General features: G+C 44.7%; 1 protein-coding gene across 1 annotated transcript in view; it reads left to right on the forward strand.

Moving 5' to 3' along the window:
* The window catches only part of TRPM7 (transient receptor potential cation channel subfamily M member 7), a 146919-nt gene that overhangs the window by 112748 nt on the left and 10941 nt on the right, over positions 1–23230 (forward strand). The window contains 5 exon segments of the mRNA XM_040415068.1: positions 2391–2428; positions 2431–2574; positions 9806–9938; positions 11625–12316; positions 14792–14874. Coding sequence (XP_040271002.1) covers positions 2391–2428; positions 2431–2574; positions 9806–9938; positions 11625–12316; positions 14792–14874 — 1090 coding nt within the window.

The raw sequence follows: 23230 nt of genomic DNA on the forward strand, positions 1-23230 counted from the left end.
TTAAACCATGTCTGTCTACGTGTTAAACATAATATATAGGTAATTTCTCGCTCATAACATTGGGGACACAGGACCATGGGTATAGCTTACTGCCACTAGAGGCCTATTTTCCCGCGGCCCTCCGGAAGACCTCTCCAGCGCTCCCTTGCCACAAGGACACAGACCTGGGACTTCTTATGTAGGAATCGCTACCCCCTCCAGCATAGAGAAGCCACACAATGTCAGACCCAGCCAAGACTCCTCCCCAGGCACCATGCAGGACCACTTATTATTGCCTGCACTTCATGTTCTGTTAAATTCCCTTGTGGCCAGTCACTCTCACTATGCCCTGCATGTCATGCGGCCCCACATAGCCATCCATCCATATTTGAGTGGTCCCTCCATCCGGAGGTGTTCGAGGCAATCTGTCTCAGGTGGGGACGTCCGGAAGTGGACTTGATGGCATCCAGGTTCAATCACAAGCTCCCGTGCTTCCTCTCTCGCACAAGGGATCCAACAGCACACGGCGTGGACGCTCTCGTGGCGCCTTGGGACAGCTTCGCGTTTCTTTACGTGTTCCCACCGTTACCACTTCTACCTCGGATCCTACGCAGAATCAGGAAGGAAGGCATCAAGACGATCCTGATCGCCCCAGACTGGCCTCGACGAGCTTGGTACTCAGAACTCATTCTTCTGCTAGGAGATGCTCCGTGGCCTCTACCAATCAGAACCGATCTACTCTCCCAGGGCCCAGTCTTCCATCAGAGTTTAGATACGCTACGTTCAACGGCGTGGCTGTTGAAACCTTTTTGTTGAAACACAGAGGTTTTTCCTGATGCGGTCATTCGAACCATGATTAGGGCCAGGAAACCTTCCTCTTCTAGGATTTACTACCGGACCTGGAAATCCTTCTTGTGTTTCTGCGAGGAACGAGCTCTTCCTCCCAGGTGTTTTTTCCCTTCCGACGGTTCTAGCGTTCCTTCAGTCAGGATTGGACCTGGGCATGGTTCTCAGTTCCCTCAAAGGGCAGGCCTCGGCCCTGTCCATTTTTTTCCAACGTACTCTAGCCGTCCTAGGTTCGGTCAAGACTTTCTTGCAAGGAGTAGCTCACACCGTTCCCCCATATCTGCCCCCATTACATTCTTGGGACCTGAACCTGGTTCTCGGTACACTCCAGACAGCGCCGTTTGAACCTCTGAGTGAAGTTTCAGTCCGTCTACTTCCCTGGAAAGTGGCCTTTTTAGTGGCCATTACCTCTATTCGACGGGTTTTGGAACTGGCAGCTCTCTCCTACAAGGAACCCTTTTTGGTGTTTTACCAAGACAAGGTGGTTCTTCGTCCAGTGCCATCTATTTTTTTTTTTTACCAAAGGTTGTTTCTGCCTTTCACGTGAATGAGGACATTGTTTTGCCCTCGTTTTGCCCTCAGCCTTCTCATCCACGGGAGGTCTCCCTTCATCATCTGGATGTAGTACGTGCCTTGAAGATCTATCTGTCCGTGGTGGCCCCCTTTAGACGCTCTGACGCTCTGTTCGTTTTCTCGGAAGGCCCTCGTAAAGGTTTGGGCGGCTTCAAAGGTGACTATTGCTCGGTGGATTCGCTCGTCCATTGCCGAGGCCTATCGTTCCGGGGACAAGGTTCCTCCACCCGGGATCACGGCTCACTCTACCAGAGCGGTCGGGGCTTCTTGGGCACACCTCCACCACGCTTCGGCGTCTCAGTTGTGTAAAGCAGCGACTTGGTCCTCTCTACACACCTTTACTAAATTTTACCCGCGTGCATTCATTGGCCTCGCAGATGCTTCTCACGGCCGCAGGGTTCTGCAGGCCGCAGTTTCAGTGACTTCCATAGAGAGTTGGTTTGGGAGAATTTTGTTTCCCTCCCCGGGGACTGCTTTAGGGACGTCCCACGGTCCTGTGTCCCCCAATGATATGAGCGAGAAAATGAGATTTTTGTGAACTCACCTGTAAAATCTCTTTCCTCGCTTGATTCATTAGGGAACTCAGTACCCAACCCACATATTGTTGTAAGGCAAGTGGGGGTTCCTGTTTTTGCCTGTTGGGGGACCTTGTGTTTGGTTCGGTCTCATGACAGTGTACAGTTTTCAGTTGATTTTCACTTTAATTTGGTCTCCCCCTACTGCTGGAGCACAAACTGAAATGCTCTCTCCAGGCCTGGAGGGGGTAAAGCCTGCAGGGGCTGAGCTAACAGTTTTCAGCCTAGTGTCCCCTCCTAGTGCAGCAAGCAGCTATACCCACGGTCCTGTCCCCCCCCCCCCCCCCCCCCCCAATGAATCAAGCGAGAAAGAGATTTTACAGGCGAGTTCACAAAAATCTCATTTTTGTCATGATACTTTGAATTTCGCATTAAATAATGTGGTCTGCTTTTTCTGTGTTGTTCATTTTATTTTAGCAATGTGTACTTCCAAGTGAAGTCCATTTCAAACATTGTGTGAAGTACCAGCGCTACCATTTCATTATGGCCTATCATGAGAGGCCCTTCTTACCACCGCCTTTGGTTATATTCAGCCATTTGTCTTCCCTCTTCTGCTTTGTTTGCAAACGAAGAAAGAAAGACAAGTACTCACATGGACCAAGTAAGTTTTTTTTGTATGTAGTTTTATCATACTTTGTGCTTGAATCGATTACAGTGGGCCTGGCTAAATCTAAGCCTGGTCTTCAAGTTAGATTTAAAAGACAGGAGCCAACAACGCGCTGTAGTGTCTCCTCCACAAATCCTAGTGCAGTGGTCCTCACCTCGGTGGGCCCCTAGGACTGGAGGTGAGGAACCTTACCCAAGTGGATAAATGATTTCTGAATATTTAAAAAAAAATAAATAAATAAAAATAGGTCAGCAAATATAAAAATCCTGGAAAAACCTGCTCTAGGCCACTTTCACGGCACTCCAGTTTCAATATATGCATTTATTTATAATGGTTAGAAAAAAGTATTCTCATCAATTAGTTTTCCATACAGTGTTGTTTATATCCAGGAGATAGAAAGAGTATATTAGCCACATTGTGTCTTCCCTAAGCATTTCGGTCTGTTATTAGACCTGTTAAGGAGACCCCCCAATCGGGGCTAATTACGTTAGCTTTACTAGCTCCAAATTGTTCTGATCCTAGTATTTTACATGCAGGAAGAACCCACACTGACACAGGCAAGGGTCAAAGCAGTTTTCTCTTTATTCAAGGAAGTGAGGCAGTGTATAAGGACATCAGAAGGGGCATCCCCTACTGAGGCTCGTGGCATTGTTTCATTAGCGAGAATACAATAATAAGAAAAGATATAACACTTGGCATGTGCGCATTGTGCATTGTTTTTACTAACTCAGGTATGCAAACTATGGTAAACATCTAAGTCCCAAGCGCCATATTGTAATGGCTTCACTCTAACAGCAGTAACAGCATACTTCATATATGACACATCAGGGAAGAGGGTCCTCTTGGAACTTAAGTGAATAGGCGTTAGCTGAGAGCTGGAGGATATGGGGGGCCATCTTACTTGGTCAAGAATGATCACCACATCTCTATCAGTCCCTCCTTTGAAGCCATTTCAAATTGGCCTAACGCTGTCCCTAATCTAAGTAGGTTCTACAATCTGTTCGCATTGTACCAGTTGGTTGTTTCACCACTTTGGAGACAACCTATCCCTATTGGATAGACTCCCTCGTAATGGACTTATACAATGGGGAAGTCAGATTCTTACTCTATCCCTAATGCAGAATATATGGGGGCGATGTTGAGTGGTGGCTTCTCGATTATTGTGAACATAAAAACTAAAGGTGGGACGAATCTAATTTTTTTTCCGAATCCGAAAAAGGTTCTCGAATATATGTCTGAACCTCCGTCTCCACCCCCCCACTCACGGTCTCACCCTCTATGACCGCGATCGTTACACCCCTGCGCCCATCACTAACAGAAATACAGGTAATACAGCACACATACCTCTTACATCCAGTGACGTCTCCTTTGATGTAGATTTTTCTTTCCTCATCTTCTCCTTTCAGACCAGACCCCCATTTTCCAGCCATTTTCGTCTCTGCAGTTTGACAAAAAAAAATAAATCTTAGGTTTACTACTTTTCCATCATCCTCGCATCTTCTGGACAAATCATCCTACCACTCCCAATACTGTGCCGCAGTGCTCCCCAATACTATACTGCAGAAACAGATAATAAATACCCCTGAATAATACTAGTACCAACAGAGCCCCCCATGAAAAATACCCCTTCATTGTGACCTCAGTAGATGCCCCCCCAATGTGCCAGTATGAAGTGGCCCCACAGTGCCACCCAATAATGTGCCAGCAAAAATTGAACCCCCATTGGGCCCCCAAATGTGCCAGCAAGTGTCCCCATAGATGCCCCCCCCCCCCCCCAATCATGTGCCAGTAACAAGTGCGAGTGCCTCTCTCCATCCCTCCCCCCCCCCCCCCCCCCCCATGTGCCAGTATCATAGTGCCATCTCCCCCCCTTAAGTCCCTTTCCTCCTCCTTCCCCACCTGGTTCTGTGAGGTCTTAAAGGGAACCTGTCATCAACTTTATCCTGACCTCACTGAGGGAAGCATGCATTAGTGACAGAAATGTCAAATCTATCCCCATCTGCGGGGACAGCAGGAGAAAACTAGGTTGAAGACCGTCAATCATCAGCAGGGAGAGCAGGAATTCATGAATAACCAGGACTCTTCTCAGGTGGCCGGGACTCTTTTCCAGGCCCAGTCTGCAATGATTGTGATGTTGGTTCTCGGCAACCACTTACTTTTTACTTATAAATGACAGACCGCTGTAATTAACTCACCTGTCTCTACTTTATTCTGCCGTTAGTATGGTCAGCATAAAGTTGATGACCGGCTCCCTTTAAGAACTTCCAAGGAGACAGGAAGAATTATTTGAGCTGTGTCCAGGGGTCTGCCTAGGCAATTTGGCAGCCATTGTTGCCCGCCTGATCTGCCTCGGCTTTTCCCTTTGCCTCCTCTGAGTCTGTTTTACAGTGACCTTTGTTTTTTATTACCGCCACTCAAGTTGGCGACATGAGGGCTTCCATAAGAGACCTCACTGCTTCCCCATTTTAATAGGTTTACCTGAAACGGTCAGGAAGTCTCTGGCTTCCAAATGGGCCACCAGGAATCAGCGTAACTGTTGGCTGCTTTCCCATCTGCATATATGCAAGCCATCTCCAGAGCCCTTAGCTGTGCTTTTTGGGCAGACATGTGTGGTGGTAAGCATTATGCTTTTTTAGTGTCATGCTTAGTCACCAATGCCCAACCCGTGTAGTACCTGCCATCCTGGCCATACCTCGATCCATCCACAAAGAGCACATGATCTGGATTATCTAATGACTGATTTACCACCCGCTGTCTCTCGCGACATATTCTACAAGCAGTCATGAGCCTCTTCCTCCGGATCTGTAAGAGAAGTTTTTTTTAAATCCCCTAACTCTTCCCTCCCCCTTGCTCCAGAGGCAACAGGTTGGCCGGATTAAACGTATTACACCTTTGGACAGTAACGTTGTTGGGCAACAAAATAGAACACTGCATTCCCACATAGCGAGCAACAAAAAGATTTTTGGGTTGTACTTTCATAAGGAACAAGTACTGTCACTTTTGTGGTTCAGGACTATCTCAGAGCTTTGGTTGTACAACTGCTACAGCTCTGATGCTGAAAGGGGCACCTCTGGCCACAGGGTCAAGTCTGTCTGAATAATATGCCACTGGGCGTTGTTGTTGGCCATGCAGTTGGGTGAGGACAGCTGAGGCATGGCCATTCACTTCTATACAATACAATCTAAATGTAATAATCTGATAGCCTGGTGCAGTGGAACACAAAATTGCCAGGTTTAGGGCATAAAGGTATCTACCACCTCATTTATAAAGTGTAAGGGACTAAAAGATAAAGAGGCTGCATCAAACTTGCTTATCCAAGGTCTGCAATAAGGAACAAGGCCCCAAAGTGTCCTCAGTGCATTCATGTTTCTGGGCAAAGGGGTGCCCACCACAGCCTTCTTGCGTTCAGGGGTGAAATGAAGGTAACAGTAATGCGGCAAAACAGAATTATTTTTATTTTTTTCCCTTCTTTACCTTGCAGCCATGATCAGCTAAAAAAGGACAGGAGTGTCATGGCTGCAGTAAACATACTGGGCGAGTTCTGGGCTCCCTGCAGCAGTACCACCCAGGTATCCTGTTTACCCTCATGTGTGAAGGCAAACAACTACCAACTGTCTGAATGTAGTGGTACTGAAAAGAAAACATTTGTTATATCAATCACAGTGGAGTGGGTAGGGGTAGTCGGAACCTGAGCCATCAAGGTGTGTGCACTCGGCCCTGGGGGTCCTGCCCATCTGCTAAAAGCACAGGAGGAGTGGATTGGGATGGAAATGGTCTCCGGACAGATTTGGTTCTTTCTGTCTTTATAAGATGCTGCAGAAGTAGTAAGGAAGAAAGAATGTAGACCGGCAGTAAAGGACATCAGCAAGATAATGAAAGGTGTAGACATGACCCAAACCCCCACCCGATGGTAAACTGAGTACTAGTGAGAAAAAGCATGTAGGGAAATAAAATAAAGGGTGGCTGAAAGATAACATGCTCACAGAACAGGCAGAGGTCTGGCTCCGAGTAGTGAGGCAAGTGTAGAGAGACAGAGAAAGTCGGGTTAGGAATGTTATCATGATAATGTTAAACCGCCTCCCCAACAGAGGAAGGAAAAAGTCTGCCACCCTATAATGGTCCTGGGGGATGGACCTGCAGAGTCTGCGGGAACCAGAACCCAGATTGGAGAGAGTGTTGTGCTGTGTGTGGTACTCCTCGTCCACACCACACGAGAGGGTTGTATTCTTTGCTGACCGTGCCCTGATCACTGTCCCCACAGACACCCACGTTGTTAGGGATGGCTAGCCAAGATTAGGAAACGGGCAGTCCAGTATCGGCTGTGCCCTTAAACATTTTAGCAGATTCAAGTCCGGCCCCAATGATATCCCTCACTCTGGGTGATAAAGAAGTAGTCCAGTTTTTGCTTGATACTGGAGCAACCAAGACAGTTGTGCACAGCAAATATGTCCTCCCCTGACTTAAGCCTCATGCAGATGTCCGTGGAACACTGTCCGTGAGATCCCGAACTGGCTTTGCAGGAGCGCACGCCGTCATTGGTTGCTATGACGCCGTGTGCTCCTGCAATGCCAGTTCGGTATCTCACGGACAGTGTTCCATGGACGTCTGCATGAGGCTTTAATCTCCAAGAATACCAGTCCTTGGGTAGAAGTGGGACTGGATCTCATTGGTGGCAGGGGGCAATAATACTTCGTTTGAATACTGTACGGAGTGAGCGCTCCATACAGAATTTGAATGTATGAGCCACTTGGAACCGAACCAGAGTTCGGGAAATTATTTTTTATTTTTTTTTAACAGTAGAAATTGATTTCTGAAGTTATTATGCAAAGCCAATACATTCTAATACTGTATGGAGCGCTCGCTCGGTATAGTATGCAAGCGAAGTATTATGCGAATCGACTTCGGATGTTTCATCTGAAGTCGATTTGCTCATCCCTACTAATAATGCCCCCAGTTCTGCTTGTGTTAATAAATACCTCATCCACTTCAATGCGCAGGGATAGTTGCTCCTCATTTGTTGCTGACAGACCTGTGCTACCAGTGTGATGCGATCCCCGCATGGTTAGGTCATCGCGCCAGGAGCACAGGTCCTTCTGCTTCAAGTGAGGAATGATTGTCTTGCCCGTGTGCAAGTGTATCAGAAGATGAGTAATGTGGTTTTTTTTTTTTTTTGTTTTTTTTTAACCTCTAAAAGGCTATTTTTCACCAGTGCACCCACTTTTAATAACCGTTCGATATGTATACTCCTGTCTAAATGGCCCCATTGATTTCAGAGAGATTTTATATACTGTTCACTATACTGTTCATTAAAAAAAAAAAGTCCATGTAAACAGCCCAATGACTTCATTTCCTTCTGAAAACCGCAGTGTGACTGCTGTTACAATAGATGTCCTAGGCACAGAAGCGTCTTGTAACACTCCTTCTCCATACAGTGGGGGAAATAATTATTTGACCCCTCACTGATTTTGTAAGTTTGTCCAATGACAAAGAAATGAAAAGTCTCAGAACAGTATCATTTCAATGGTAGGTTTATTGTAACAGTGGCAGATAGCACATCAAAAGGAAAATCGAAAAAATAACTTTAAATAAAAAGATAGCAACTGATTTGCATTTCATTGAGTGAAATAAGTATTTGAACCCCTACCAACCATTAAGAGTTCTGGCTCCCACAGAGTGGTTAGACACTTCTACTCAATTAGTCACCCCTCATTAAGGACACCTGTCTTAACTAGTCACCTGTATAAAAGACACCTGTCCACAGAATCAATCAATCAAGCAGACTCCAAACTCTCCAACATGGGAAAGACCAAAGAGCTGTCCAAGGATGTCAGAGACAAAATTGTAGACCTGCACAAGGCTGGAATGGGCTACAAAACCATTAGCAAGAAGCTGGGAGAGAAGGTGACAACTGTTGGTGCGATTGTTCGAAAATGGAAGGAGCACAAAATGACCATCAATCGACCTCGCTCTGGGGCTCCACGCAAGATCTCACCTCGTGGGGTGTCAATGGTTCTGAGAAAGGTGAAAAAAGCATCCTAGAACTACACGGGAGGAGTTAGTTAATGACCTCAAATTAGCAGAGACCACAGTCACCAAGAAAACCATTGGAAACACATTACACCGCAATGGATTAAAATCCTGCAGGGCTCGCAAGGTCCCCCCTGCTCAGGAAGGCACATGTGCAGGCCCGTCTGAAGTTTGCCAATGAACACCTGAATGATTCAGAGAGTGACTGGGAGAAGGTGCTGTGGTCTGATGAGACCAAAATAGAGCTCTTTGGCATTAACTCAACTCGCTGTGTTTGGAGGAAGAAAAATGCTGCCTATGACCCCCAAAACACCGTCCCCACCGTCAAGCATGGGGGTGGAAACATTTTGCTTTGGGGGTGTTTTTCTGCTAAGGGCACAGGACAACTTATTCGCATAAACGGGAAAATGGACGGAGCCATGTATCGTGAAATCCTGAGCGACAACCTCCTTCCCTCTGCCAGGAAACTGAAAATGGGTCGTGGATGGGTGTTCCAGCACGACAATGACCCAAAAAATACAGCAAAGGCAACAAAGGAGTGGCTCAAGAAGAAGCACATTAAGGTCATGGAGTGGCCTAGTCAGTCTCCGGACCTTAATCCAATCGAAAACCTATGGAGGGAGCTCAAGCTCAGAGTTGCACAGAGACAGCCTCGAAACCTTAGGGATTTAGAGATGATCTGCAAAGTGGAGTGGACCAACATTCCTCCTAAAATGTGCGCAAACTTGGTCATCAATTACAAGAAACGTTTGACCTCTGTGCTTGCAAACAAGGGTTTTTCCACCAAGTATTAAGTCTTTTTTTGTTAGAGGGTTCAAATACTTATTTCACTCAATGAAATGCAAATCAGTTGCTATCTTTTATTTAAAGTTATTTTTTTCGATTTTCCTTTTGATGTGCTATCTGCCACTGTTACAATAAACCTACCATTGAAATGATACTGTTCTGAGACTTTTCATTTCTTTGTCATTGGACAAACTTACAAAATCAGTGAGGGGTCAAATAATTATTTCCTCCACTGTATATATCTATTTCTTATCCCTGGATATACATTGCCTTCATATGCTAATTGATTTTCAGAAAGTTTAAAACCTAGTGTATTTTGCTCCATGAAGTAACTTTTGGCAGTCCCATGTTACTTAAAGCTATATTTTATGTACTTCATGGATGTTTCAGTTTACATTTTTTTTTTTTATAGAATTATTTTTAACGGAAGAAGACCAGAAGAAGCTTCATGATTTTGAGGAACTTTGTGTTGAAATGTATTTTAATGAAAAAGATGATAAATTTCACTTGGGAAGTGAAGAGAGAATTCGTGTTACATCTGAAAGGTACACCTTATAGTTGATCATAGGTACTCATTACAGTTGGGTTGTATACTTCATCTTTTTTGGTGGGTGGCTTGTATGCATCTTGTTTTTTTTTGTGTTGTGAGGATTTTTTAGCACTTTCAAGTTGTTTTGTCCATGCTTTAGATTGTGATTGAAGCAGATCTCCAAACTTCACCACTGTATGACACTTTTCAGTATTTCAGTTTGTGGTTTTCTCTCCATTAAGGGGGATATCGCACACATTAAAAAAAAATAAAAAATTCAACTTGCCTGCTTAGGGTGTATTCACACAACCATTTGTATTTTCTAGTCTGCAAAACATGGATCTGTAAAAAAATATGGTGACCTCATTGTTAACAATACCTATTGTCCGTTTTTTTGCGGGGCAACAGAACAGACTTACAGATGTGGACAGTATGCAGTGTGCTATTTGCATTTTTTGCCACCCCATTAAAATGAATGGGTCCACATCTGATCCGCAAAAAATCTAGACCTGATGTGGCGCAAAAATAGTTGTGTGAATTGGGCCTAATCTGCAGGACTTTCCTCCCCTTCTGTGGGTGAGCAGCATTTCACATGAGACAGTCAGGCACCTGCATCTCTTGGGATGCATTGTAATTGGCTCTTGTTAACCCCTTCCTCCCCCACATAGAAAATAGTCCCTCACCGATAGGCCAAGAGGTACATATCGTATGTAATGCCTCTACAATTTCCTTCTCCAATGTCTAGAGAGAAATATACCATATTTATGTAGTTCTATGAATTTAGAAGTAGGGATGAATGAAAGGTGTCTGGACTGCATCACCTGCTTCTTTATAAGATCCCTGAGAGGAAGGGAAGATACTGAGTATGTCAGTCCACCTCTGAATGCAGGAAAAGGTGGAGCAGATGGATAAACAGCAGGCGGCGCTACCAGAGAGTAAACTGTAATGTACTTTAAAAATGCACAACATATGAATGTATATTGCAAAAATACTTCAATATACCCCATTCATTGCATAGTAATACTTTTCAGTAATACTTTTCAACGCCTTTAAAAGAAGCATACATTTGCAAATGTTTTTTTATTTTTATTTTGTACTGCTTGTATTTGTATGATGTCAGTAGAACCAGAGACACAAACCTTTTAAACTCAGAATTTGTTTTTGTTTTGTGAACAAAGCAGTGTATTGTAAGGGAAATAAGATAACTGTTACACATCGAATAGAATTTTGTACAAGCAACTCTGGAAGCGGCTATGTAAAGTGTTTACTAAGTTACATTACTTTTAATTTTTATTTATGTGCCTCAAAAGTACTATGCTGGATATCACTTGAATGTGCAAGAGTGTTTACAGTGGATTCTAATATACAGGAATAATATAGGTTTAACAAAGGTAAAGTGAATAAAAAGTCAAGCCAAAGGGGACTGCTTTCTCTTGCTTCAAAGGGGTATTCCAATACAAAAAAAAACTATGCCCATTAAAGGGCTAAAAAATAATAATAAACACTCTTAAACTCACCTCGCCGATCCTCCACCACTGCTGTCCCAATGGTTCTTGTCTCCCCTTCCTGTCTGTGCTCGACTTCTTGCTGATGTCCCCACACAGCAGGAAATGACTTGGTAAATGATTTTATTAATGTATTAATTCTGACGCTAGTTTATATGTAGTCTCCACGTCTAAATTAGTGTTTTTTGAATTTCTAGGGTTGAACAGATGTCTATACAAATCAAAGAGGTTGGAGATCGAGTGAACTACATCAAGCGGTCTTTACACTCTTTGGATTCACAGATTGGACACTTGCAAGACCTGTCTGCTCTTACTGTAGATACTTTGAAAACACTTACTGCACAAAAAGCATCTGAGGCCAGCAAGGTTCATAATGAAATCACTCGTGAACTGAGCATTTCAAAGCACTTAGGACAGAATCTGGTTGATGATGGCCCTCTACGTTCCTCCATGAGGAAAAATAATTTCTTTGGCTCATCATTTCCACAAGGAAGTCCCGAGGCCAACAGTAACTATCTTTTCAACGTTTCTTTGAGAGATGAAAGACATACTGTAGGAAAAAAGGTGGGTGACTATTTTCCACCTCAGAGAGAAAAACTAAATATTCCAGATGCTGGTCCATCTGGAGGTGCCTTAGTTTCTACTGCTGATTGTCCTACAGAACTGCCAAACCGTGCACAAGGACCTGTATCGCTCACTGAAAATCAATATCCTGGTATTTCCACCAGTAGCATGCCAAGCAGTACTTCGCCTTCTGCTACCTTTTTTGTAAGCACGCCGAACCAGCCATGCTTAAAAAATCAAATGGAAATCGCATCAAAGCTGGAAATGTCCCTTCAACCGAGATCCTCAAAAGTAGAGAACACTGTGGAATTTGGTGCGTTTGTTGGTATGTATAATACCAAATTTATCATTTACTAATTAGTAATTTTAATTGTTTATACTTGCCATTATCATTTAGCAGTAAAGATGTATGGTTTTCAGCACGTCTGAAGCTTTTGTTCTCAGGGAGATAAGATGCAGCCGGAGAACCCCTTTTCATGCCTTCCTCTCCACCTGTACATCTTGCTTACTCCAGGTCATACCTGTTAAGGTTGATCTGTCTTTGTGCCATATACTTTACAGTCCAGAAACTTTGTAAAAAACAAAAGTGGTCCCATGTTATAGGCGGGTTCAAATTTATAGAAGGCAGGGCCAACAGCATTTGTCTGGCAGCATTTTGCTTCGCTCTCTCCATTCAGAACACTTGTGTTCATCTGTACGTGTTTTGGGGTGCAGGGAGAGACATCTGTTGGCCAACTGCTCAGCTATCTCCTATAAGTGGCTACAGGCGGACTGGCCATCGACCCTACAGGGAAATTTCCCAGTGGGCCGATGCCCAGGGGACAGCATACGACCTCCTCTTGGCTGCCAGCCAGGTACATAAAGATCTGATGCTCTCGGCATTAATTAATGTAGGGACATCGGGCACTTATGCCCCCTGGCCAGCTGTTGCAATGGCCCTCAACTGTATTGCTGTCCTTAGGACGATAAGGTTTCATACTATGGAGCGGGCAGCAGTATTTTGTGCTGCACTCTGCTATTTGGTTTTGCAAAGGTAGTATTTTGTGCTGCATTGTGTTATTTGGTTCTGCTGGAGCTGTGTTTTGTGCCCACCTACTTCTGTTTTCCCTGGCTACATGTGTTGGCCCTGCCTTCTATGAATTTGGACCTGCCTACAACATGGGGCCATTTTTTTTTTTTTCCACCATTTCTTGACTGTAAAGTATATGGCACAAAGACAGATCAACCTTAACGGGTATGACCTGGAGTAAGCAAGATGTACAGGTGGAGAGGAAGGCAAGATTGACGTTTTAGTTTCCTTTTCACTTAATTCCTGAAAAGGGGTTCTCCGCTTTTGGCTATATTGATGACCTATCTTCAGGGTAGGTCATCAGTATCACATTACAGCTCCTGATCACTTGAATAGAAGGGAGCCATCCCATTGAAGGGAGTGGGATGACGGAGCTGTAATTACACTGACCTGTTCGCCACTGCATTGTTGACGGCACGCAGGTAAACAGAAGAAGAGAACACAGCACTTGTATGAGCACTGCATTCTCTTCAAACAGCAGATTAGTGGGGATGGCAGCAGTCGGGACCCCCGCCAATCTGATATTGATGACCTATTCTGAGGGAAGGTCATCAATATGGCAAAAGCAGACAACCCCTTTAAAGGATTTGGACGATCCAAAACATTCAGTCCTTTTCTGATTGCTATATACTTTGAATAAATATCAAGTAATTCTATCGACAACGCGAATGTCAGGAATTCTGGGAATGCACTGAATTCTCCACGGTCACCATACTGCTAAAAGCGGAGTGACGAACATTAATGCAAATCTACATTTTTAGTTACTTTTTGGCTGGGATTTTATTTTTTATTAAACTACTAGATCAAATCTTTACCAATCCCTTTTCAGTAGATATGACTTATAGGGAATCTGTCACCAGGATATTCACTGGTAGACCAGGCACAATGCCTTGTAGAGCTAGCCCCACTGCATGTAATGATACTTTTTATTTTGGGTGGGTTCCCATCTGTTTGATGTGTACGTTAAACTGATACAAAAGCGCAGCACCCCACACTTTTGTATCCTGCACAGTCCGGTAAAAAAAAAAAAAAAAATTATATATATATATATATATATATATATATATATATATATATATATATATATATATATATATATATATATATATATTTATTATTTTTTCTCCATGGAACTATATGTTGAATGGATGCCACAATATAGCATCAGTCTGCTGAGGCATCCGTTTAACATATTTTGTTTTTTTGTATACCTTAAACGGATGAGAAAAACGTGACGTGAACCCAGCCTTAGTCATTTATTGTTTCATTCATTCAAGTGAGTAGTTAAGTGCACCAAGGGCGGGCCCAAACCACTCTGTGCACCCTTGCTCCTCCTGCTTTCTCTTTCAGCCCCTCCCTCTCCTTGTTTGATAGGGCCAGGCTAGATGACTAAACAGGAACCCTGTCTGTAAAGGAGAGAGAGCGGCTGGCACAAGAAGCAGGGACTGGAGTTTTAATCGGATGTTTATTTATTACTCCTGGATATAGGTAACCAGGAAAATTACCCCTATTTTGTTGTGTTGAGGTGGTGATGTTTATTTTAATGTAAATTCTAGTTAGCATCCAGTCCATAATATCAGACGCCGTAACTATAGCTTTCTTCCATCGTAGGAACAATACAGTTTGGTTGACATAAGTCTTTGTGCAGCTCACTGGTAACATGCTCTTATTTGAGTCAATTAAATGAATTGTCAATTAAAGTAATTGTGTGTTTGTTTTTGTTTTTTTTAGGTCACAGAGAAACTGTGATACTGCAGAAACAACTTAAAAATCCTGAAAACCAAACTGAAAGAGAAATGAACCCTGCAGATTTGGTAAGAAATTAACACATTAAGGTTCTTGCATAATTTGGTCACTTTGAGGTGCATCTACATGTTGGTGCAGATATCTAATAAGCCTATAGTATGGCAGCAATCCAATACATTAAAGCTCGTAGACATGGTAAAGAGGTTCAGCTATTATTTGCAGCAAACCGGATTGGAAGGAGATGTCATTTGTGAGTATTTGGCCATGGAATGATTGTGGGTAGAAGGTGAGTAGTTTACTGACTGGGTAGACTGGCCATAGACGTCGACAGGAAACTTCCCGGTGGGCCGTTGTCCGTGGGGGCTCCTGAGCCCTACTCACAGCTGCCAGCCGCGTATATAACAACCTGAAGCTCCTTGTTAATTACCGTACAGGACTTATATACCTGATTGGCAGCCGCAGATGTCCTCAGATGGCTTCCTGCCCCACCACAAAGGAGCAGCTTTAAGGGTGTTATTTTGACCTACACTGTGTTATTTGGTTCTGCTGAGGTGGTATTGTGTGTTGCACTATGGTAATGTTGTACCCACCTACTTGAGGTGTCCCTGCCTACTTGTGTTGTCCTTGCCTCCTGTCAATTCGGAACTGCCTACAACATGGGGCAATTTTTATTTTTATTTTTTCCCCAGGGCCACATTGATCTGGCAAAAAATTGTGAACTAAGTGTCATGATCTGTACAGCGGCCCCCAGGGATCTCACTGCACTTACTATTGTCCCTGGGCACCGCTCCGTTCTCCCGCTATGTCCTCCGGTATGTTCGGTCACTGGGTTATAGTAGGCGGAGACTTAGGGGACTTGGTTATACTGGGCGGAGACTGCTCTTGGGCGTCTCCTTCTCCCAGGCTGTAGCGCTAGCCAATTGCAGTGCAGAGGGGTTTTTTTTCTCCCAGACTGTGAGCTCTGCGCTGCGATTGGCCAGCGCTACAGCCTGGGAGAAGGAGACGCCCAGGAGAACAAGGGCAGACTCCTCCTACTATAACCAAGTGACCGAAGATACCAGAGGACATAGCAGGAGAACGGAGCGGCGCCCAGAGATAATAGTAAGTGCAGTGAGATCCCTTGGTGCCGCTGTACAGATCATGACACTTGGTTCACATTTTTTTGCTAGATGAAAGGTCCTCTTTAACCACCTCCGGACCGCTGTACGCACAGACGCGTCCTGGAGGTGGTTGTTTCATTCCGAGTGGACGCGCCGGCGCGTCTTCTCGCGAGACGCGAGATTTCGGTCACAGCCGGCCCGCGCATGCTCATCGCGGGCCGGCAAAAGTTCGAGGAGAGTTGCATCAGCAACCTGCCAGCCAATGATCGTCGCTGGCAGGTTGCTGATTTTTAAAAAATCGAATCACAAACCAGATAACAGATCATATTAGTAAATATGATCTGTTATATGGCTTCTCTGCTCCTGTGCTGGTCCTTTTCGTCGGTTGGATCCAGCACAGGAGCAGACTGAACTGTAAGTACACCAAACAGCACACCTTAGCCCCAGATCACCCCCCCTGCACCCCAATTAACCCTTTGATCACCCCTTTGATCGCCCCTGTCAATCACTAGTGAAAGGAAAAAAAGTGATCAGTGTAAACTGTCACTTTTTTTTTTTCACTGGTATTGGCTGTTAGGTTTTAGGGATAGTTTAGGCCCCTTGGTTAGGTAGTTAGCGTCAGTTAGCGCCCACCGCACCGCAGTCACTTTTATTCGCTGATTAGCGTATCGCTAATCAGCATTTGTACTTTTATAGTATCTGTAAGTGATCAAAACTGATCACGGTCAGATCTATAATAGTATTAGTGTCACTTTAGTTCGCCCTCCACCCAAAACGCAGTGTTTGCCCGATCAGGCCTGATCGGTCGCCCACACGTGCGTTCACCCACGCCCGCCCCACCGCAGTGACAAAAAATATATATTTTTTGATCACTGCACATTCACTTTACACGCACTGCGGCGATAAAAAAATCTGTTTTGATATTTTTTATCAACCGCAGCGGCCTCCGGTACTTCGCTAGCCTCCCCTTTGTAAGACAGGTTTGCTTTTTTTCTTGGGTAGTCTCAGGGAATACCCCTAAATTTAGTAGTCCAAAATGTCAAACAGGGGGTATTCTTCTGAAGAGGCCTACAGGATTCTGACCCAGTCGGATGAGGAGTGGGAACCCTCATCTGACGAATCTAGCGGGTCAGAATATGAACCTGTAGAAAGCAGTGGCTCTCTGACCCAAAGTTCGGACGAGGAGGTTGAGGTCCCTGGCAGCACCAGGCGTACCCGGCCCCGTGTCGCTAGACCACAGGTTACGCAGGATCCGCTTCAAGAGCAGCAGAGTGGGGCTGTCGCTGCCGGATCACGTGGTGAGGCATACACCAGCAGCGCAGCCCTTCCTGGACCTAGTACCAGCACTGCCGTACAACCTGGTGAAGTAGCGAGCACCAGAAGGGCAGTTGAAGCTGGTACGGTGGCACGTGCAGTAGTTACCCCGTCGCAGCCACCGCGCAGACAGGCCCGTAGACCCCCTAGAGTCCCTGAGGTGCTGGCAAACCCTGATTGGCAGTCACCAACTTCAGCCGCACCTGTAGTTCCCCCTTTCACCGCCCAGTCTGGAGTTCGGGTTGAGACGGCTCAAATCGGTTCGGCCCTGGGATTTTTTGAGCTGTTCTTGACTGCGGAGCTCTTGGACTTAGTCGTGGCAGAGACCAACCAATATGCCACACAATTTATAACCGCAAACCCGGAAAGCTATTATGCCCAGCCTTTCCGGTGGAAACCAGTCCAAGTTTCCGAACTTAAAATTTTTCTGGGCCTTCTCCTCAACATGGGCCTGACAAAAAAGCATGAATTGCGGTCATATTGGTCCACGAACCCAATTCATCACATGCCCATGTTCTCTGCTGCTATGTCCAGGACACGATTTGAGACCATCCTGCGTTTTCTGCATTTTAGCGACAACACCACCTCCCGTCCCAGAGGCCACCCAGCTTTTGACCGGCTCCACAAAATTCGGCCCCTCATAGACCATTTCAACCAGAAATTTGCAGATTTGTATACCCCTGAGCAAAACATCTGCGTAGACGAGTCCCTAATACATTTTACCGGGCGCCTTGGCTTCAAACAATACATCCCAAGCAAGCGTGCCCGGTATGGGGTCAAATTGTATAAGCTCTGTGAAAGGGCCACAGGCTATACCCACAAATTTCGGATCTATGAGGGAAAAGATCAGACCCTGGAGCCGGTCGGTTGCCCTGACTACCTGGGGAGCAGTGGGAAGACAGTCTGGGACTTGGTGTCACCCTTATTCGGCAAGGGGTACCATCTTTATGTGGACAATTTTTACACAAGTGTGGCCCTCTTTAGGCATTTGTTTCTAGAACGGATTTGCGCCTGTGGCACCGCGCGAACTAGTCGCGTGGGCTTCCCCCAACGGCTTGTAACCACCCGTCTTGCAAGGGGGGAGAGGGCTGCCTTGTGTAACGAAGAACTGCTCGCGGTGAAATGGAGAGACAAGCGTGACGTTTACATGCTCTCCTCCATTCACGCAGACACGACAATCCAAATTGAAAGGGCAACCCGTGTCATTGAAAAGCCCCTCTCAGTCCACGACTATAATGCGCTCATGGGAGGGGTGGACTCCAATGACCAGATGTTGGCTCCCTATTTAGTTTCCCGCAGAACCAGACGCTGGTATAAGAAGGTGTCTGTATATTTAATTCAATTGGCGCTGTACAATAGTTTTGTTCTCTACAGTAAGGCTGGGAGAACAGGATCCTTCCTCAAATTCCAGGAAGAGATCATCGCGAACCTCCTTTACCCAGGAGGTTCCGTGGCCCCATCCACCAGTGTAGTTAGCCGTCTACACGAGCGACATTTCCCCAGTGTCGTTGCTGGTACCTCAACCCAACCGCCACCCCGAAAAAATGTCGTGTCTGTAGCAGGAGTGGAATAAGGCGTGACACCCGCTATTTCTGTCCTGACTGCCCTGACCACCCTGCCCTATGCTTAGGTGAGTGTTTCCGGAAGTACCACACACAGGTACACCTAGCATAGGGATTGCATCTCACAGGACAGGCACACAGGGCTATTAGGGCCCTTTTACTCACAGCTGCTGCAAACCTCTCCTTTCACCTGGGATAAAGTGCATAACGTACTTCGCCACATCTTTGGGCGATTTGCGCTTTGCACATTGTCCCATGGGGAAGGAGAGGTTTGTTCTATAAAGGTAAAAAAAACTAAACAAAAAAAAAATTACCGGTAAGTAAAAAAGTTACAAAAGTTAAAAAAAGTTAATATGTTCTGTTCTAAAGTTAATAAAGTAGTTGCTTTGCGGCCTGGTTTTTTCTTTTTTGTTTTGTTTTTTTTACCTTTCAGGTGGACCAACCGATCGACTAGCTGCAGCACTGATGTGCATTCGGACAGAAGCATTGCGCTGCTGTCAGATTACACGCAAGTCGGTGTATGCGGCGCTGCAAGACGAGATTTCTCCTCTGCAGTAAAAGATACGTTTGCCGAGGCATATGAGCTGAGGAGGTGGCGGTGTTCATATACTTTGGCAAACACTTTGTGTATATATAAAAAAAAAAATCCCGGCAATGATTTATTCATCCACATCGATTGATGTGAATGGAGAAATCGGGTTTGCCAGGGCATACGAGCTAAGTGGGCATGGATGTTGGGCGGAGCTCCTAGGTCCTGGCAGACGCCTTTCCCCTCCTTTTTCTTTTTTTGGCAGAGATTTTTTCATCCACATTGATTGATGCGAATGAAGAAATCTGTGCCGTTCATTTTTTTCTTTCAGCCCAGCGGCTGAACGGAAAAAAAAAATCTCATTACCTGTATGCTCAATATAAGGAGAATAGCAGAAACTCCTAATGCTGGGCATACATGTAATGATTGCGGAGACCCTCAAATGCCAGGGCAGTACAAACACCCCACAAATAACACCATTTTGGAAAGAAGACACCCCAAGGTATTCGCTGAGGGGCATATTGAGTCCATGAAAGATTGAAATTTTTGTCCCAAGTTAGCGGAAAGGGAGACTTTGTGAGAAAAAAAAATAAAAAAATCAATTTCCGCTAACTTGTGCCAAAATTTTTTTTTTTCTATGAACTCGCCATGCCCCTCATTGAATACCTTGGGGTGTCTTCTTTCCAAAATGGGGTCACATGTGGGGTATTTATACTGCCCTGGCATTTTAGGGGCCCCAAAGCGTGAGAAGAAGTCTGGTATCCAAATGTCTAAAAATGCCCTCCTAAAAGGAATTTGGGCCCCTTTGCCCACCTAGGCTGCAAAAAAGTGTCACACATGTGGTATCTCCGTATTCAGTAGAAGTTGGTGAATGTGTTTTGGGGTGTCATTTTACATATACCCATGCTGGGTGAGATAAATATCTTGGTCAAATGCCAACTTTGTATAAAAAAATGGGAAAAGTTGTCTTTTGCCAAGATATTTCTCTCACCCAGCATGGGTATATGTAAAATGACACCACAAAACACATTCCCCAACTTCTCCCGAGTACGGCGATACCAGATGTGTGACACTTTTTTGCAGCCTAGGTGGGCAAAGGGGCCCACATTCCAAAGAGCACCTTTCGGATTTCACAGGTCATTTACCTACTTACCACACATTAGGGCCCCTGGAAAATGCCAGGGCAGTATAACTACCCCACAAGTGACCCTATTTTGGAAAGAAGACACCCCAAGGTATTCCGTGAGGGGCATGGCGAGTTCCTAGAATTTTTTATTTTTTGTCACAAGTTAGTGGAAAATTAAGTTTTTTTTTTTTGTTTTTTTTTTACATACAAAGTCTCATATTCCACTAACTTGTGACAAAAAATAAAAACTTCCATGAACTCACTATGCCCATCAGCGAATACCTTGGGGTCTCTTCTTTCCAAAATGGGGTCACTTGTGGGGTAGTTATACTGCCCTGGCATTCTAGGGGCCCAAATGTGTGGTAAGGAGTTTGAAATCAAATTCTGTAAAAAATGACGAGTGAAATCCGAAAGGTGCTCTTTGGAATATGGGCCCCTTTGCCCACCTAGGCTGCAAAAAAGTGTCACACATCTGGTATCTCCGTACTCAGTAGAAGTTGGGGAATGTGTTTTGGGGTGTCATTTTACATATACCCATGCTGGGTGAGAGAAATATCTTGGCAAAAGACAACTTTTCCCATTTTTTTTATACAAAGTTGGCATTTGACCAAGATATTTCTCTCACCCAGCATGGGTATATGTAAAAAGACACCCCAAAACACATTCCCCAACTTCTACTGAATACGGAGATACCAGATGTGTGACACTTTTTTGCAGCCTAGGTGGGCAAAGGGGCCCATATTCCAAAGAGCACCTTTCGGATTTCACTCGTCATTTTTTACAGAATTTGATTTCAAACTCCTTACCACACATTTGGGCCCCTAGAATGCCAGGGCAGTATAACTACCCCACAAGTGACCCCATTTTGGAAAGAAGAGACCCCAAGGTATTCGCTGATGGGCATAGTGAGTTCATAGAACTTTTTATTTTTTGTCACAAGTTAGTGGAATATGAGACTTTGTAATAAAAAAAAAAAAAAAATCATCATTTTCCGCTAACTTGTGACAAAAAATAAAAAGTTCTATGAACTCACTATGCCCATCAGTGAATACCTTAGGGTGTGTACTTTCCGAAATGGGGTCATTTGTGGGGTGTTTGTACTGTCTGGCCATTGTAGAACCTCAGGAAACATGACAGGTGCTCAGAAAGTCAGAGCTGCTTCAAAAAGCGGAAATTCACATTTTTGTACCATAGTTTGTAAACGCTATAACTTTTACCCAAACATTTTTTTTTTATCAAAGACATGTAGGACAATAAATTTAGAGCAAAGTTTATATATGGATCTTGTTTTTTTTTGCAAAATTTTACAACTGAAAGTGAAAAATGTCATTTTTTTGCAAAAAAATCGTTAAATTTCGATTAATAACAAAAAAAGTAAAAATGTCAGCAGCAATGAAATACCACCAAATGAAAGCTCTATTAGTGAGAAGAAAAGGAGGCAAAATTCATTTGGGTGGTAAGTTGCATGACCGAGCAATAAATGGTGAAAGTAGTGTAGGTCAGAAGTGTAAAAAGTGGCCTGGTCTTTCAGGGTGTTTAAGCACTGGGGGCTGAAGTGGTTAAAGAGCCTCTGTCAGTGTTGGTCCCATGTTCATATGTGCCCACATTGCTGAGAAAAATTATGTTTTTAATATATGCAAATGATCCTCTAGGAGCAACGTGGGTGTTGCCATTACACATGGAGGCTCTGCTCGTGCTGCACCCTCTAGACTTTGGCATGGCTACGCCTGATGATGTTTCCGCTGCCTGGCCCTGTCAGTCAAAATGCAGAGGTCGCAGCAGTTGCAGAGAGAGGAGAGCCTCTAGGTGTAACAGGAACACCCCCGTTGCTCCTAGAGGCTCATTTGCTTATCTTAAAACACAATTTTTCTCAGGAATGCGGACACATATGAACATGGGACCAACACAGATTCCTTCAGCTGCCAAGAGCACATGCCATGTGTCGGCCAGTTTCATAGGTACAAATATTTGCTGACAGATGTGCTTTAAGTTCCCAGTCCGCCCCTATTTACTTATCTTATGTTTATGAACTTCTGGGGATTTTTTACATGCGATAATTTGTAGAGGTTGCAGAGAATAGTGTTCAAAACCAGGTGAGTTCCAGTTCTATTGGTGAAAATATATTGTTAATGAGAATGATCCGAGAAAAGATCGGTCTGCTTCAAGTGAGCATCAACAGCTCAAATAACCATGTGCTCATATTGTGCTGTGCGGAGGCTCTGGAACCGCATAGTGGATGGTCTACAGCAGGGATGCTCAACCTGCGGCCCTTCAGCTGTTGCAAAACTACAGCTCCCAGCATGTCCTAATAGCTGTATGCTGTCCAGGCATGCTGGAAGTCGTAGTTTTGCAACTCTGGAGAATCGCAGGTTGGGCATCCCTGGTCTACAGCAACTAAAGAACACAACTGGGTTCAACTCCTTTAAACTTTAAAGCGGTCATCCGATGATTAATGTAAAAAATGAAGCCAACATTAATCATATCCCCAGGTCGTTGATAAATATGATTGTGATGGGGGGTCTACAGCTGATCACGAGAACAGGGGTCCCAGATTTCCTTGCATGAAAGGAGCCCTTTCGTTCACCTGTTGTTGAGACTGCGCCACGTTTGCGACTATTTAAAACATAGGTGGGATGGAATCTCTGCAAGCTGAGAAATGTAATGTTACTAGCGCCCAGAAATCCATGTCGGCTCCTACCTGTTGTAGATTTCAGTTTCCAGTGCATACCAGATCCTGAGATCTGTCAAAATGAAGGGGCTCGCCTCTGAATAAATTTGCAGCAATAAGACCAG

This window comes from Bufo bufo, chromosome 1, assembly GCF_905171765.1.
Source record: "Bufo bufo chromosome 1, aBufBuf1.1, whole genome shotgun sequence".
Taxonomy (NCBI): domain Eukaryota; kingdom Metazoa; phylum Chordata; class Amphibia; order Anura; family Bufonidae; genus Bufo; species Bufo bufo.